This window comes from Tasmannia lanceolata, unplaced genomic scaffold (assembly GCF_043159265.1).
Source record: "Tasmannia lanceolata isolate RefF3 unplaced genomic scaffold, GAP_Taslan_0.1 ptg000016l, whole genome shotgun sequence".
In the NCBI taxonomy this organism is placed as follows: domain Eukaryota; kingdom Viridiplantae; phylum Streptophyta; class Magnoliopsida; order Canellales; family Winteraceae; genus Tasmannia; species Tasmannia lanceolata.
Genome location: NW_027518693.1, coordinates 10,046,132 through 10,064,853, shown reverse-complemented (window position 1 = coordinate 10,064,853; position 18,722 = coordinate 10,046,132). Strand labels below are relative to the sequence as shown.

General features: G+C 40.0%; 1 protein-coding gene across 1 annotated transcript in view; it reads left to right on the top strand.

The window, feature by feature from the left end:
* Positions 1-8,036: 8,036 nt before the first annotated feature.
* The window catches only part of LOC143847870 (uncharacterized), a 35,050-nt gene continuing 24,364 nt past the window's right edge, over positions 8,037-18,722 (top strand). The window contains exons 1-8 of the mRNA XM_077356667.1: positions 8,037-9,026; positions 10,937-11,016; positions 11,468-11,932; positions 13,739-13,825; positions 13,923-14,045; positions 14,258-14,452; positions 14,792-14,878; positions 15,978-16,652. Of these exons, the coding sequence (XP_077212782.1) occupies positions 8,693-9,026; positions 10,937-11,016; positions 11,468-11,932; positions 13,739-13,825; positions 13,923-14,045; positions 14,258-14,452; positions 14,792-14,878; positions 15,978-16,652 (2,046 nt within the window). The 5' untranslated portion in view covers positions 8,037-8,692. The remainder of the gene's footprint in view (positions 9,027-10,936; positions 11,017-11,467; positions 11,933-13,738; positions 13,826-13,922; positions 14,046-14,257; positions 14,453-14,791; positions 14,879-15,977; positions 16,653-18,722) is intronic.

Genomic DNA, 18,722 nt, shown 5'->3' with positions numbered 1-18,722 from the left:
TCTTGGCTTCTCTTATCTAATATAATACCATCAATTCTGAAAAAAATAATAAAACAAATTTTATGCCCCATTTTAAGTGAAAAAGTTGGCGTAAGATTTGTTTTACACCCATTTTATGTCAAAAGAAACATATAGTAGGGAAAGTTTTTCTTCAAGAAATGTTTTTCCTGCAATCCGATCAAGGCCTAGGAAAATAATATTCCCCCCTCTTTTGCTTGTTCTTTCCTAATTCTCACTGTTGAAAAGGTGCTAAAAATATCATTCCCCATAAGCTTTCATGCAAAATTATACAAAGAGGCCCTAAAGGGTTACCCTGAGAACAATACTAGAGCTTGTAAGTTCTTCCCTCGTGAGAGATGCACTCTACAATATGAGGAACGCTAGATTGAAGGGCGCCCTTGCAAGAATAAGATGAAAGGGCACCCCCATTTGTTTGCTATCACCAAAGGGCATTTATGATATGGTCCATACAGTACTATTTTTAAAAAAGGCACTATAAGGGCTTGCACCATATAAAAACTCTTAAATTTGAACTATTTTGAAGTCCTCTAAAAAAACATCACACACACATGCCCTTGTATGGGACTCACGTTACACTTCGAATGCATTGTATGTTTAATTTCACAAACAAATGCCCATGCTCATATTCCCTTGTCTTTCCCAGAAAATCACTGCATTTTCACTACTTTCTGTCAAGTTGTGAAAGTTTTTTTTTCCATGAAATATTGGTCTATCAACTCATGGGAGAGAGGCAAGGAGGGTCAGAGGGAGAGAATTGAGAGGACTCGTGTGAGGAGATTACATTACACGAAGGGTTAAAGATAAACCGATGCCCTCTTGAGATTCCCCGCAACACACTATTTGGCTGGCATTTTCATTAAAATAAGAAAGGATGCCAGTGTGTTTAGCATGTAAAAAAAATGGATTGGAGGTATCTTGCATTACAGTCAACATTTACATGTTTGTCGACAAATAGAGAGAAGTGCCATACAGATAAAATCATCACTAAAAACAAATAGCAGAAGCTATGGACTCTTGTGCCCGGATATAATTTGTAGATAGAAAAGCATTCGAGAGCCTTGGTCGTTCCCCATCCGTGCTCGTCATTCCCGAATTCATCTAGCTTTCCTCCTCCCCTTTCGTAAACCGTCTGTCTCATGGGCTATTCCAGGAAAGAGAACCATCACATTTAGCTACTGTGATTGCATCTGACAGCGGTGTGACAACAAAAATTGCTCCATATGTTCTGCCTCAGTATTCTACTACAATGGAGGGCACACCGAGGGTATGAAAGAATGGCTGGGTTTGCATGCGTCTGTAAGAAAGGAAATATTTATATAAAAATGTTTGTATGCGTTAGGAAATGAATTGAATAAGGAATAGCAAAGGAGTTCTTTACAAATAAATGCTGACGGTTCCAATGGGATCCTGGGATGAAATGAATTTTTTTAAGGCAATAATAATGCCATAGAGCCATAAATGGAGAGGTTTTTTTCTTGGCAGATTCCCATTAATTCCTTGGTTAGTTGGTACTCAGCCATAAATGGGTAACATTTCCCATTTAAATCAAATTCTATTTGGTGTGAGAATAAAAGTAGAAGGAAACTCTCTGAAAGGGGATTGGAAATGAATCTTTGTTAAAAAGGAAATCAATGGTTGTATCCGTTTGGAAAGGAAGAGGCATACATTTCCAAAAACGTATTGAAATTATGGACAATAAAAATTGAATACTTATTGAACTTCTTTGACAAAAAACGGGATACAATGGCAGGATAGAGGAGGTGTTGCCACGTGCCATAGCTTGTAGGATTCTTCTTTACATATATATATATATATGATAAGATCTTTCCGGATCTTTTTATGTTTATCTTTGAGTGCTTTATATAAGCACATGCTATTGTGATAGAAATCAATGAAGAAATCATATTAGAAATTAGGGCTGCAACTCGGGTCGGGCGGGTCGGGTTTTGGAGAACCCAACCCTACCCGAGAAATATCTCGGGTCGGGTCGAGTCGGGTTTTTTTTCGGAAAACCCACGATTCCCAAACCCGGCCCTACCCATGATAAATCTCGGGTCGGTTCGGGTCGGGTCGGGTTTTTTCACGTTGACGCAAATTTTTAAGGAAAATTCTTGTTTGGCAAGGCAACTCAACTCATAGAAGCAGAAATTACACTCACATTACACTTGAATCAAACAATGATGTAATTACACTCACATCACACTTGAATCAAACAATGCTGTAATCAAACAATGTTGTAATTACAATCAAACAATGCTGAATCAAACACTTGAATCAACTCAACTCATAGAAGCAGAAATTACACTCACATACAGTAACAGTGGGTGCGTGGGTTTTCACTTTTAACTTTGGGATAATTACATTTACACCCCCTCTAGTTTCTGACACATCCACTTCCACCCCTATAGTTTAAAACGTGACAAATACACCCCTGTAGTTTCAATTTGTTTAAGGTTTACCCCCTCAGCTGAAGGTTCGTCCATAGATTGAAGGGTTAGGATGATCCGATGGAGCTGATTTTTTGGGCACACCATATCTATGTCAAGACCCATCAAATGAACGCTTTGGATCATCCAAATAATGTGGGCCCCTACCCGAATCCAAACACTACCAAAAAATCATCCAAATAATGTGGGCCCACATTGTTTGGATGATCCAAAGCGTTCATTTGATGGGTCTTGACATAGTTAGGGTGTGCCCAAAAAATCAGCTCCATCGAATCATCCTAACCCTTCAATCTATGGACGAACCTTCCGCTGAGGGGGCCTACCTTAAACAAATTGAAACTACAAGGGTGTATTTGTCACGTTTTAAACTATAGGGGTGGAAGTGGATGTGTCAGAAACTAGAGGGGGTGTAAATGTAATTATCCCTTTAACTTTTAACTAACAATAGAAAAAAATATACATACTATAACTTATGTAACTCGGGTCGGGTCGGGTCGGGCCCCTTCAAACCCGGCTCGACCCGAGATTCATGCGGGCTTTTGAATGCTGAACCCGGCTCGACCCGAAACCCATGAAACCTGAACCCGACCCAGGCTATTTTCGGGTCGGGTTGATGCGGGTCGGGTTTTACCCGGCTCGAGTTGCAGCCCTATTAGAAATTGTGTCTTTTTGCACAAAGCAGGATTGATCATTCTCTCGAAGTGGATCAAGAGGCTGCTCTTCCCTCTAAGAAGATTAATCACGTTACGAACCGATTCAGGTTCGTAACAACCATGGCTACGTCTTCAGATTTGATGCGCGAAGATTTTCAGAAGATCAAAGCTCTTGTTTTGGAATTGATGGAAGTACATTAGCGTTTTACATAAGGCTTGAACAAAATCAGGGTGGCATTTGAGAAGTCTTGTATGATAAAAAGTAAACGGGGAAATAGAAAAAGAGGAGAAAAGAGGAAGAGAGAAAACAATCAGCGAAAGGAAAAGGCAAAAAAGCCACAAAAGAAAGTTCGCCGCCGAAGAGTGTCGTTCCTCACAAATTATCCAACGCCATTGAAAAAGTTCTCGCCCACAGCCATCAGTGCGTCAGCATCCAGATCATTCTAGAAAAATACAAAGAAGGGGCTTTGATGAATGCCGTGTTGACTTTTTATGTGAAAAAAGTCTTTGTGTAATTCAAACTTACAATGTGGTGTTTTGAGTCATTATATGTATACTTTTGGACTTCCCTCCAAAAAGACTAAAGTCATGAGAAAACTTTAGTCCTAGATGGGATGTGTGAGAGGATGAGAGTGGCCATATATATACTTTCACTTTCTTAGCCTTGTGAATGAGCAAGAGGTCATGGGGATCCTACGCGCACGGATTGCCCACTTGGGTCCGGTGGGCTTTTGATCTTACCACACGCGCGCGTCGCCCGGCCGCGCGCGTGGACTTAAGGCTTTTCTTTTTCTATTATTTATTTTTTTCTTTTAACGATCAAGAATTTATTTATTTTTGTTTTAACTCGTTTTTACCGTTTGAGATTCCTTAATCGTGGTTTAGTTACCGTTTGGAAAATGTCTCTCACGCACTAAAAGAGTGCGACGTTTCACCCTAACGTGTCGCTTACCTTTCTATAAAATTGGTTTTAGAGAAAACAGAAAGATATCCTTGACGGATTCTACTTCTGCTCTTTCTCTTCTCTGGTTTTCTCTCTGGTTTTCTGCTCAAGGCTTTTGGCAAATATAAGCGAGTTCTTAGGCATCCGGGCTGTGTGAGTGCACACCCCTGGAGCGAGAGTTGTTGTATCCTGGAGGCATACGCTGAGACGCCCATCTGCACCGTTGATTTGTCATAGTGGGGGCGAGATTTGCCTTAAGGACAGCGAAGATTCTTCGTGCCTCAATTTGATAAGTGATCTAACGATTTCTCTTTTTCTTTACAGATTATTATGGCAGAAAATAGTATTATTGATCTCTGTCTTCAAGTTGTGAGGTTAATTTGTTATAAGGTATTCTCGAATCCTAAATTACAAATTTGTACATCAATTTTCTAACATGCTGTGATGAGATCGTTTTGAAAATGGAGTTGTCTCAACCATTGATGATGACAAACTGCAAGACAAAGAGAAGAAGAAAAGGAGGAAGACGGAAAAAAACTTTTGGAAAATGCTCAAGATATGATTTTCACCCATTGGTATGCAATCTCCAACCTAGAGGACAAGGCTGGGGTGGAATGTTACGTGCTTAAACGGGACCCAGTTGTTGTGGAATAAATTAATATACTATTTTAGAGAATAAGATTGGATCTTACTAGATCTGATATATTTAGTAGTTAGGTTAGATTATGATAGTCTCTAATTAGCTATTTCTATTCTTATAATAAGATCTTTCCAGATCTTTTTATGTTTATCTTTGAGTGCTTTATATAGACACATGCTATTGTAATAAAAATCAATGAAGAAATCATATTAGAAAGTGTGTTTTTTTGCACAAAGGAGGATTGATCCTTCCCTCGAAGTAGATCAAGAGGCTGATCTTCCCTCTAAGAAGATCAATCACGTTACAAACCGATTCAGGTTCGTAACACCTTGAGTGCCAGACCATATGATGGCATGGTGATGGATGGCATGGTGATGGATGGTTTGCATATTGAGTTGACCTTCTACATTGCATGGATTGGATTCCATCTTAGGGGGAGAGATCTTCAATCAATGGTGGACATCTATATCATTATATCAAGCGAAGAGGTCTTGACCGTTGTATATTGTTTGGACTGTTATGGATGGCATTCCATATTTAGATGATTCAATCAATATTGGCCTTCCATACCGAGGGGTGAGATCTTTAATCTTAGTAGTGTATGCTTCAATGAATGATGGAGATTCCATGCTAGTAGAGCATGGTGGTCAACACTTGCTAATAGAAATGATGTAGCCCCCCCCCCCTCCCTCCTCTATTGCTTCTAAAAATTAAAGAATTCTTTATTGGATGTAAGAACAATAATACAAGATTACAAGAACAACAACAACGACCTACATAAGTAGGGCCATCAAGGAGATGAAGCCCCACGCAAACATGAAGAGACGTCCCACAAACGAACCAAAAGAGGGAACATAAACTCATATAAATAAGCAATCTGCCGAAAGAAAATTGAAATAAGCTAGACGCATTTTCTGCAAGAAACTAATATTTATCCTTGGAGGGGTATAGCAAAATGGCCAAAGGAGATGACACCTTTGTTCACAAACCAGTCTGCACATCTATTTCCATCACGAAAGTTGTGACGAATCTTCCAATGAACAAAATTTAATTAATACTTAGTTTCAAGACTCCATCATGAAAGATGTGACGAATCTTCCAATCAACAAAATTTAATTAATACATAGTTTCAAGACTCCTCTCCGGCATTGTAGACTCCCCTTGGTCGACTCCATTATGCCTTGAAGTCGATCAAAACTTCTTTAACTCTCCCAAGTTATGGCCGCACCAACCAAGTACTCCGCATGTCAACTAAGATTTGCTTTGGCCACGTTCTGGCCCTTGTCAGCATCTTTTGAAATACTAATTCAATATAAATTAAAGATCAAGTGATGAAGTAGGTGTAGAACTAGGGCTGCAACTCGGGTCGGGCAGGTCGGGTTTTGGAGAACCCAACCCTACCCGAGAAATATCTCGGGCCGGGTCGGGGTTTTTTCACGTTGACGCAATTTTTTAATGAAAAATCTTGTTTGGCAAGGCAACTCAACTCATAGAAGCAGAAATTACACTCACATTACACTTGAATCAAACAATGATGTAATTACACTCACATTACAGTTGAATCAAACAATGCTGTAATCAAACAATGTTGTAATTACAATCAAACAATGCTGAATCAAACACTTGAATCAACTCAACTCATAGAAGCAGAAATTACACTCACATACAATAACAGTGGGTGTGTGGGTTTTCACTTTTAACTTTTAACTAACAATAGAAAAAAATGTACATACAATAACTTATGTAACTCGGGTCGGGTCGGGTCCCTTCAAACCCGGCTCGACCTGAGATTCATGCGGGCTTTTGAATGCTCAACCCGGCTCGACTCGAAACCCATGAAACCTAAATCCAACCCAGGCTATTTTTGGGTAGGGTCAATGCGGGTCGGGTTTTACCCCGGCTCGAGTTGCAGCCCTATGTAGAACCACGAAAAATCTTCCATCCTATTTATTTTGTGAGGTCCCATATTGAAAAGTGAGATGGGAACGTGTTGATATTTCACCATGATTTTCGGATCCCAGATGTCGGTATGCTATAAGTATCTGGTACGAACTAATGAAAAGCCCAAGAGTACGAGAATTGAGAGGTGCTAATTAACCTGTGCATCCGTGTAGCTCTACCACAATAATTGCCTTTAGATGGGAAGTAATGGCCGCACCAACCAACTACTCCGATGTTGGTATGCTGTCAGTATCATTCATTTAATTTGAGGGGGAGGATAAGGAAGCAAAACTCTTTTTTTACTTCTTATCTTTAACAGTATCGTAGAATTGTAACATATTGTAATAGCGGCATTTCACCATGATTTTGGGATCCCAGATGTTGATATGCTGTAAGTATCTGGTAGGAACTAATGAAAAGTCCAAGATGTGAAACTAGTACAAGAATTGAGAGGTGCTGGTGGTGGAATTTAATTACACTCAATTATTGCTCTCAAATCTCTGACATCATCGTCTTCTTTGTGAATTTTTAGGAAAATGCCATCATCTCTGTGGCCTGCTCAGGTGGCCGCATTAAATTCTAGATCGATTCTCTAATGGCTGATTCACCTCATTTTCCGGTCAGACTCTCTTCTATTGCCCGTATTAGTCTTGACACAACTGTTGAGATAATTTTTCCATTCACTTGAAAATTAAGCTCTAATTAGGGGTATTTTTGTCATCTCGTTAGAATAATTTTTCATGATAATTGCCCCCTTTTTTTTTTCAAACCACATCAGTTTTTTTTTTTCTTTCTTAATATACTTATTTTCTAATTAAAATATGGGATTTGCTAAGCTCCATCGCAGAAGGCTTTTCGCGGCTGGTCTGTCGCAATTCAGACCATGCACCTAGTGAATGGAGACAGACCAGCCGCGAAAAGCCTTCCGGCGATAGATGCTAGCAATTCCCTATTTATTGTAACTTCATGAAAGAGACTCCTAGAAACGCTTATATTAAGGCTAGTAAATGTAAAAATAGATTGGCAGTGCTAAAGATAATTGTGAGCAAAAAAAGATAAAAATGTACAAATTGTGTTTGAAAATCATGAGTTTTGCATTTTTGGGAACAGTGAACTCGTGCAAGCATTTTTCACTTGTATAAAATCAATAATCAGCTTTTTTTGCCCATTCGGTATCTTACAGTATATATTTTGGATCGCCATTTTTTTTTGGCCCCTCTATATTGGCCTCACTTGTATAAAATCAATAATTATATGTGGGACCCATTATTTTTTGACCAATAGGTCCTCCTAATACATCATTGATTAGTGTAAGGAATTTAACTTGGTAGAACTCACCCCTAAAAGCTAGCTATTAGAGGGAGGGTGCCCATTCCCTTATAACTCGTCCCCATCCATTTCCGTGTTCTTTTTCCTAATAAGAGAAAGTGGATTGGAGAGAGTGTTCTTGGCTTTCTACAGTCATTTGGTGGTTCATCCAAGGCAAAATATAAGTATTTCCACATTGTCACATACCATGATGTACCACCTAAATCTTGTGTTTGCTTCTTTTGTTTTGTATCTCATGTGGCTTGCTGTGTTTTTAATCAGGTTTCCCAAATCATTTCAAGGGGGGTTCACAACGTTCCAAAGAAATAACATCAACTAATCTATCACTCCCACATGTGAACCTCCTTCTTGTTCTACTTCTGTTCCATCAATCTTTATATTGAAGGTGACACTGCTTAGAACGTACTCACATCAAGGTGAAAATGTAAACAGCTCCCTTGTTCAATTCTCTAGAGAGATTTCAACTCCACACCCTACAGCCACAAATCCCAGACAAGTACACGACATCATACATGTATTTCACACCTTTATGGCTTAATTATGACCGAAAACGTGTTACATATTTCATGATATTTTGGTAGCAAGGCCATTTCAAATTTCTTTAAATTCTACCATATTTTGTCCTTCAAGTCATCCTCCTCTCTCTCTCTCTCTCTCTCTCTCTCTCTCTCTCTCTCTCTCTCTCACAAGTTGCTTGCTAGTTTTTACTCAAGTTAGCATGGCTTCTCCTTCTATTAGCTCCATCTGTAACACGCCATCATTAGCGCCATCACACGGCAATATCGAAATGAGGAGCTCAATAGAGGTGGAATGTGTGAGTATGCCAAGCCATGAAGAGAAGGGGCACCATAAGTGGGGCACACTTGGGCCTGGTTTGGACGAGTATGGTGTTTTCTTGACATGGGAGGACTTATGGGTGACAGTTTCAAACGGTAATGCAGGGAATCGAGGTCTCCTTCAAGGGCTCACAGGCTATGCTCAGCCTGGTGAGGTCTTAGCCATTATGGGTCCTTCTGGTTGTGGCAAGTCTACACTCTTGGATGCATTCGTAGGTAAATATAATTGGATTTTTGTGACAGATTGTTCTTAATAAAGGACTAATTTGGGGTGCAAGTTTGGCCCTGCCAGCCCTGACCTGCCCTGAGCCCGAACAGGGTCTGGGCTGAATTTTCCAATCCTGAGGGCGGGTCAGGGTTCATTTTTTTAGACCTTGACTCAGGTCGGGCCGGGTTCTGGGTTAATGCCCCGGGTCACCTTGACCCGGCCCGACCCTAAGTTTTCTATTATAGAATTGAACCATCTGTGCATGTTTCTTTTGCTAATGTTTTCTATTATCTTGGCTTGATGTTTCTTTAGATTATTATTATTAATTGTCTCTGTTGCCCGTCATGTTGTTGAATTCATATTGTCTAATTTTGTTCTCTTTCTCTGTTTATTGATCATTTTGTTTTATATGATAAGTGGTTGCTTTATTTTTGGCACTCTTAACAGGTATTTGCACTAGGGTCAATTAGGGCCAGCCCGGCCCGGCCCTGCCTAATCAAGGCCAATCAGGGCGGGCAATGGGTTGAGGTTTTTCGGCCCTGACTCAGGGTCAGGGTGGGTCAGGGCCGAGATAATGGGATCCAGGGTTGGGCTTGGGTTTTGAAAAACCCGACCCAACCCTACCCTGTTGCAGCCCTAGGACTAATTTCTAAGCAATAGGATATATTGACATCAATAGAATAGTATTTAATGTAGTGATTAGACTTGGCAAACTGGCGGGCCGGGCTTGACCCAGCTGTACGGGTCCGGGTCCGGGTCAAACGGGCCGGGTCAAAATGACCCTGAAAATTTCATTGGCTGCCGAGAGCTTTTTGAGAGTTATAATAGCCTTTATAGTTGATTAAATAAAAAAAAGACATGGCAAGTTTATCTTCTTAATGATCAAAACATGGTACTGCAATTATCAAAACATGGTACTGCAAATCCCAGTTATATCAGTACCATGTTTTTTTTTTTATCAAAACATGGCACTGTCTGGTTTAGGGAAAATTATTCTTGGAAAAAGTCTCCCTTGAAAAAGAGACTTCCAGTATGGCGCCTCATCCTCGCTAAACAATCCCTGTACTAACTGGGATTTGGGCATCCAAACAATTCCTAAAAATTCTTAAATCAAGTAGTCCTGAATTTTTTATAGGGCAGTGATAAATCGACTCCCCAAATGGATAAATTGGCTCCCCATGTGTCTATCTCTCTGCTCTTTCTCTCTGTAACCTAGAGGAGAGAGAAAGACACATGGGGAGTCGATTTATCAATTTGAGGAGTCGATTTATCACTCCCCTTTTTTATAAATTTTTTCCAGGATCAAATTCCAAACGGCCATTAAATGATGTCATACTGATGATTGTTACTAAAGATTCTTATGGGTAAAAATGATCCTGAAAATTTCAAAATGACCCTCAAAATAATTACCAAAAGAAGCTAGCAATAATAATCATGAGGAACTAAAGCTTTGGAGGAAAATCACGAAAAAAGTGCTGTAAAGTAGCAAAATTATGGAAAAAAGTACCTAAAAAGGTACATTTATATGACAATTACAGAAAAAACTACAAAGAATAGGTCTGAAAATATGACAATTACTGAAAAACTACTTTGTTTTCACTTCTACGGCACCGCGGGTCCGGTTGGACCCGCTAACCGGACCCGCCAAGTTTTAACGGGCCAGGTTGACCCACGGGTAAACTTAGAAACGGGTCACAAAATATTGACCAGGACCCGGAAATTATGGGTGGGCCAGGTCAAACCGTGGGTCCGGGTCAATTCTTGCCAGGTCTAGTAGTGATATCTAATATATCTCCCATAAGGTGGATTTTTTGTAATTGATTGGTCCCAATAGACTTATTTCTTTTTGCCAAGATTTTCTACACAATTTTGGCTTTATTCAATGCATGAGTTTCACATTAGCAACCATAATTTGCAGGTAGATTGGGCTCAAACACTAGGCAATCGGGAGAGATCCTTATCAATGGTCGAAAGCAAACACTGGCATTTGGAACCTCGGTTAGTACATCATTCAATTTAGCTTATTCTCAGATGCAATGTTTGAATAGATGTATAAATACATATATGGTAATATCATTCAATACAGCTACCTTATGGAATTGAATGATAGACAAAGTATACCATCCTGAGACTTTTTCCGAGTAGGCCATGGATGATTGATACAACTAATTTAAAAATTCTTATAGTTAATTATTGACCCACCCAAGTTGACTCGAATTTTACTTCGCCAAGTTCTCGTCTGAGTCCGAGTTTTTCCCTTCCGAGCTAATGAAAAGCTAACCACATCAATCATTGAATCATCTGAGTTGACTCTTTTTTTTAATACGTTGGCGGAGTTTTAGTCAGAGTGGCTGACACAACGATTCAACTTATAATTCTTAACCCTATATCATGTTTTCACTATCTTTTGCAAGTTTTAACCAAGGGGTTTTTTTTTTCATTAATTCAGGCCTATGTTACTCAAGATGATGCTCTAATGACGACGCTAACTGTTAAAGAAGCTGTATACTACTCCGCCCAGCTCAAGCTTCCTAACTCAATGTCGAAATCTGAGAAGAAGGAGAGAGCAGAGATGACAATAAGCGAGATGGGGTTGCAAGATGCGGCGAATACTAGAATAGGAGGGTGGGACTCAAAAGGACTTAGTGGGGGACAAAAGAGGAGGCTGAGCATTTGCATAGAGATCTTAACACGCCCAAAGCTTCTTTTCTTAGATGAGCCCACAAGTGGGCTTGATAGTGCAGCATCATACCATGTCATGAGTAAAATTGTGGGCCTCGCACAGCACCATAGAAGAACTGTCATTGCATCCATCCATCAGCCTTGTAGTGAGGTGTTTGAGCTCTTCCATAATCTTTGCCTTCTCTCTTCCGGTCGAGCAGTTTATTTTGGCCCTGCTTCAGAGGCCAACGAGGTAATTGATACATAAATCAATCATTAGAGTTGTTATATATATATTAGGGCTGCAACAGGGTTGGGTTGGGTCGGATTTTGCAAAACCCTAGCCCAACCCTAGCATCAATTATCTTAGCCCTGACCCGCCCTGACCTTGAGTCAGGGCCGAAAATCCTCAACCCAATGCCTGCCCTACAGGGTTCAGCCCAACCCTTGCCCGCCCTGATTGGCCCAAATTGGGCCTGGCCGGGCCGACCCTGCTTGGGTCGGACCGAGCCGGGCAATTATACATGTTTTCAGTTTGTTTTATTGTCAAAAATCAAAATGCTTCCACACAATCTAAAATTCTAATTGATATATGATTTTTGGTGATAAACACATAACCAAAACCCAATATATGGAGAAATGAAAAACAGAAAGGCTCAAGGGTGGGCCACGGGTAAAGTGTAAACAAGGTCGGGTCGGTCAGGGTGGGCCGGGGTAAAGTGTAAAGGGGGTCGGGTCAGCCCGGGATATCAACCCTGAACTCGACCCAACCCTAAGTCAGGGCCAAAAAAATGTGCCCAAACCCGCCCTCAGGGTCCGATTTTCTAACCCTGACCCTGTTCGGGCTCAGGGCAGGTCAGGGCTCACAGGGCCAAACTTGCACTCAGAATATATATATATATATATATCATTGACACCCATATATTTGTTCTAATTAGTTAATCAAAAGCATCTTTCGACGTAAAATGGGAGTAAACTAATTTTATACATATTTTTAGGGAAAAATACACTTAGACCCCCTGTGGTTTCTGACACATTCAACTTAACCCCAAAAGTTTAAAAAGTTACAAGTAGACCCCTTGTGGTTTCATTGGTTTTTTTTTAACTAGACGGAGCTGACGGCGTGGGGGAAAAGACCAAAATGCCCTCATCTTCCCCAACTGAAAATTAGGGTTTTCATACTTGAAAACTAAAAATTGGGGTTTGATTCAAACCCTTGTTGATTTATCAACCTAAACCCTCCATTTAGGAGTTTTATTTGTCTTCATTAACATCATTATAATGATTTGCACAAAAACCTAATGTTTTAGGGCTTTATTTTTTGTTTTTATCAAAGTTTTTTTCTTGAAATGTGAGTTTGATGTAGCCATGGGGTGGGGTTCGATTGTTTGTGGTGGAGGTGACGACGGTGGCCAGAGATGGCGAATGCGGCGGCGGCGATGACGGCAGTGGCCAGAGGGGTGACGACGGCGGTGGAAAATGGCGTAATCCTAATTCCTCTGCAAATGAGGGTGTTTCTGTCCTCAAAATATTAACCATGGTTAGTTTTAGTCTTTCCGTCAAGTTAAACTGACGGGCAGTTGACTGAGGAGGTGTACTTGTCACGTTTTGAAACCACAGGGGGTCTACTTGTAACTTTTTAAACTTTCGGGGTCAAGTTGAATGTGTCAGAAACCACAGGGGGTCTAAGTGTATTTTTCCCTATTTTTTAAGTAGAAAATGTGACCTATACTCCAATTTAGAGTTGGTCTTATTTAATCATTTATACTTCAACACTCCCCCTCACATGTGATCCCTCTTCCTTTGGGTAAGTTGTACCTGTGGATTTTAATACCAAGGAGTTGTTGGGTTTTGAACCTAGCTCTGATACCACATGAAACAACCAATTACTCAGAAAACTTAAGTTGTAAGAGTTGGCGTTATTTATTCATTTATACTTCAACAAAATATGGGTGTAAATTTTGTTTTACGTCGAGCAGCAATTTATTTCGGCCCTGCTTTGACTGCAAATGAGCATAAATGAACTAATTAAGGATGCTTTGGATTTGATTTGCTGTAGTTTTTTGCATTGAATGGGTTCCCATGCCCATTACTGAGGAGCCCTTGTGATCACTACCTTAGAACAATCAACAAAGACTTCGATCAGGTGAGAAGGAGGCTTTTTTCTTTCACATATTTATGTTTTAGTAGCTCTTATCATCTCTTAAAGAAATCCTATTCAAATCCTTGGTTTTTTTTATTAGGACATTGAGCAAGGGATAGGGACCAAAACGGCTACTGAAGCAATTGACATTCTTGTGAAGTCATACAAGTCATCCATCACTCATCAACAAGTATCAAGATGGGTAGCTGAGATATGTAAAATGGTAAGCCCTGTAGTTGAACATACAAGTATTCTAAAAGCCCAAAACTCAATTCAAAACTTGTTGATGGGTAAGCAAGTCGACCCGGCCGCTAAGGTTTTCCTAGACTTGGCTTGGTCGAACAAGTTCATCGCTGCTTTAGACAACTTTTTATGACTTTGGTCTAATTATATTTGTGCTAATGACATGCTTACAAGGGCCCATTTGATTTGTAGGAAGGAGGATCTTTGGAGATGAAGGAAAGCCAAGCTAGTTTCCTTACTCAATGCGTTGTCCTCACCAAAAGATCCTTTGTGAACATGTACAGGGACCTAGGCTACTATTGGCTACGTCTTGCAATTTACTTAGGAATATCTTTGTGCATTGGCACCATATACACTAACATTGGCTACAGTTTTGGGTCAATTCAGGTGGGATTTATTAAGGCATTTATTTTATGTTTCTAGTTTACAAAGATATCATGATAGAAGTTTTTCAAATTTTTAGAAAATGATTCACCAAATGACCCTTATTTTGGTTTCGTTTTCTAAAGAGTCATTAATGAGTATTTTGGTATTTTACTTGTGCTTTAAGAAAACTTGTTTTTACGTCTAAATTTTTGTTCCACATCTGAAAGTTTTGAAAACTTAATCCCCTTGAAATGAAAACTCAAGCATATTATATCATGCTATAGAAAATCACCTACAACTCAAGAAAACAAGGATGAATATGTTAGCTCATATAATTTTGATTGGTTTTTATTTTTTCAGGAGAGAGGGTCAATGCTCATATTTATATCTTCATTCTTGACATTCATGACGATTGGCGGATTCCCATCTTTTGTAGAGGATATGAAGGTTAGATGAATTTAGTAAACTTCATTGTAGTATTTTCAAAAATTAAAAATCATGGTTTTCAGTTGAGAAAACCAGAAGATGAGAGTAATCTATGGTTAAGATCTCATAATTCTTAAAAGTATAATTTTCTTGATTAAAGAACTATATATGAACTTTTATTCTACAAAAGAGGAGAGCATATAAAAATACCAATGAACTTCACTATGTCTAATACTAATGAATTTTATGGGATGATCATTTCTTGAACCAAATAAAAATTTCTATGTATCTATAGAAATCTTTAATAATTATTGAGAAATAGTTTAATGATTTTGTTTGGTACCTAACCAATAAGCGAAAATCTCAAGAGCTGTTGGAATCCGTTAGGAAAGGCCCTTTAAACTTGTCCCGGCCCATACCTGGTTGGGTCCCACTTAGTCTCATACCTAGGAAGGCTCCCACCGAGGATCGTAACATTCCACCATGCTTTCGCATCCGATGTCCTCGGTGACTTACTCAGTGGCGGCTTTCACTTCTGGACTTTTTTTTAAGTAGACCTTTCCACATGTTGTCCCTTCCATGACTCGAACAAGTGACATGGTGACAGGCCCCCACGTAGGAACATAACAAATTTCTTACCACCTTGATTACTGTTATTCTTGTACCTTTTTTTTGATGGCTTACAGAGAGATTTTCAAATGAAAAGTTGAATGAATATTAGAGAAATGTTATGAGATGAGAAAATGGTGAAGAGGTAGTGCTTTGAAATTTCTTCCAATAAGAAATTCTTTTGTGTGACAATGGCAGGAATGATCTCAATCAATCGAATGAACAATTAAGGGAACAATTGGGTTTTTATAGAACCCTACATGTCCTTTGGCCTTCATGGCCTTTCACTCATGGTTTTTCACAATTCCCTTCACACCGTTTCATTCCAACGGTCACAGAACCGTTCATTCTGTTACATTTTTCATATCTTGGTATTCTCTGACTCCCATGACATGCTCGGTCATGATCTTTCTTTCTTCCTTTAATAAAATTCCACCATTTCAAAAACAAAATTGATTGTCACACTAATCATTTACACATCTTTTTTTCCTTTGGCCAACTTTAATTGTAGATCTTTGGACGAGAGAGACTAAATGGGCATTACGGTGTCAGTGTATTTGTTATTGGAAACACATTTTCTGCTATTCCCTTCTTGTTTCTAGTCTCTGTGATCCCAGGCGCCGTGGCCTACTACCTTGTCGGCCTTCAGAGATCGGTCGAACACTTCACATACTTTGCTTTGGTGTTATTTGTATGTATGATGTTAGTCGAGAGCTTGATGATGATGGTCGCAAGCATTGTACCGAACTTTCTCATGGGTATAATCACCGGTGCCGGAATCCAAGGGCTGATGATACTGAGTGGTGGCTTCTTCCAATTGCCAAACAATCTCCCCAAGCCATTTTGGAGATACCCAATGTACTACATTGCCTTCCACAAGTATGCTAACCAAGGATTCTACAAGAATGAGTACTTGGGACTTACTTTCCCTAGCAATCAAGCAGGAGGACCACACACCATTACTGGTGATGAAATTCTGAGAAATATTTGGCAAGTTGAGATGGTTTACTCCAAATGGGTTGATCTGGCTATCTTGGCAGGGATGGTGGTTCTATATAGACTAATGTTTTTGGGTATTATAAAGGGAATTGAAAGGGTTAAGCCGATGATAAGGGCTTTACAATCTGCCCCTTCCAAGCAAGCCATTCAAGTTCAAGTCATGGACCACTTATCTACCCCTTCACATGCTTAAATTGTTTGAAGTACCCTTTGTTCCTTTAATACTGCTTTAGGGACTAGTGTTAATCCAGCATGTAAAGTCCAATTATCGTGTACTCTTCAATCAATTACATGTTTTATACGATAATTGCCATGTATCTTTAGAAAATAGATCACTGGGCCATGACCCAAAAATCACGGAGAACAAACGATCCCGACTATTTGATTTGTGCCCCTAAATGAATAGCTAGAAAATAAGAAAGCGATGATCCACAATCATGGAGAAAGTTGTTGAGACCTGGTTAGAACTAGGGGTGCAACTGAGGACGGGTCGGGTTGAGGCCAACCCGACCCAACTTGAATAACCCTTTTTTCCAACCTGAAGTCGACCTGATCCAATTTTCAACCCGACGAGGACTTTTTTCCAACCCAAAATTTTAAGTTTAGAAAAAAAATTCTTAAAAAACTGTCGGGTTGAACTCTGGTCAGGTTGCCTAAACCGTCAACTAGAACCCAACCCGAACTCAACCCGGGTTGGGAAAACTCAACCCGACCCGACCCGACTCTTTTTCGGGTTGAACCCAACCCGAGTTGCACCCCTAGGTAGAACTCGGCCTTAAAAGCTATAGCAACTACACATTCATCTTCACTTGGAGACGCTAATTTATCAAGGAAAAAATTTCCTTATAGCCAAAAGAAACGGTAAATGCACTTTGTTGAGATTGACCAATGACGTTGCCCTTGTAGGTGGTTTTTTGCAATGGTGCCCTCCAGTCTAGGGCTGGCAATTTCACCCGAAAAAGCGAGGATCCGCCCCGTTTGGGGAGGGGATTCTCCGATTTGAGAGGGGAAGGGTAAGGGGAAGGGGATTTTAAAAATTCCCCGGTGCGGGGAGGGGAAGGGGATGGAGTTGTCCCCTCCCCACCCCTCCCCGCCCCGCCTCGCCCCGTTAATCAATGCCATTTTTTAAAATATTTTTAAGTGTTTTTTTTTTAGGAAAACCACTAGAAACTCTGTGGATCGGCTACAAGATTCCCCCAAACATAGACTTAGCTTGTATTTTCCTTTTAATTAGCTTCTGAGAGCATTTTGGGAACTATAATAACCTTTTGACAGATGTTGAAATAATAAAGACAAGTTGAGTGAGTGAGTGTATGCAATTATCAAAAAATCGTAGTGCCAACATCGGTAGCCAAAATAAATTGCATTTTATTATTAAAAGTATGGTATGGCCCGCACCATACGATGATCCAAACCATCCATTAGATGGGGCACACCCTAAATAGGTTGTGCCCCAAAAATTATTTCCATAGGTTGATCGTAACCCTCCGATCTATAGAGGAATAGGATCATTCAGTACCTCTACAGATCGGAGGGTTAGGATCAACCTAAGGAAATGATTTTTTGGGCGCAACCTATTTAGGGTGTGCACCATCTAATGGACGGTTTGGATCATCCTATGGTGCGGGCCATACCTTACTTTTAATAAAGTCAGGAGTGCGATCATCAGAATACAGTAGTGCTCATAACATTTCCCAAAATTAATGATCCAAAATGGGGTTTGGATGTTGGGTACTCTAAGTGGCAGGCTATGATACCACTTGATCTAAAATTGAAGTTGGATCGAATCCAATTAGCAATGTGTGGAAATCCCATCATCCAACAACAGATACTGTCGGTCTAATGGGTCCATCCATCCATCGTCCACACACAAATACCGAATATGGATCTGCCATCTCTTATTAAAGCTTCAAGTAAAAAAACACTGCAAACAAGTGAAATCTGGACGTTCGTTGCTGCCCAGCATTTCAATCAATATATAAAGAAGAGAAGACAAACTCCTTATACCAATCTCTTGCTAATTTAATTAACAGCTAGCCTATCGATTGTTAGTTTATAACATTTTTATATATTGAAATTGCATCAAGTTGATTAGGGACACCCAGCATTAGTGTATCAATGACTAAAGAGGGGGTGATGTTGGGGCGGGGCGGGGATGGGATTTTGTCCCCGAAGGATACGAGGAGGGGAAGGGGATTAGATATTCCCCGTGGGGAGGGGGATTCCCCACCATCCCTGCAGAGGGGAGGGGAAGGGG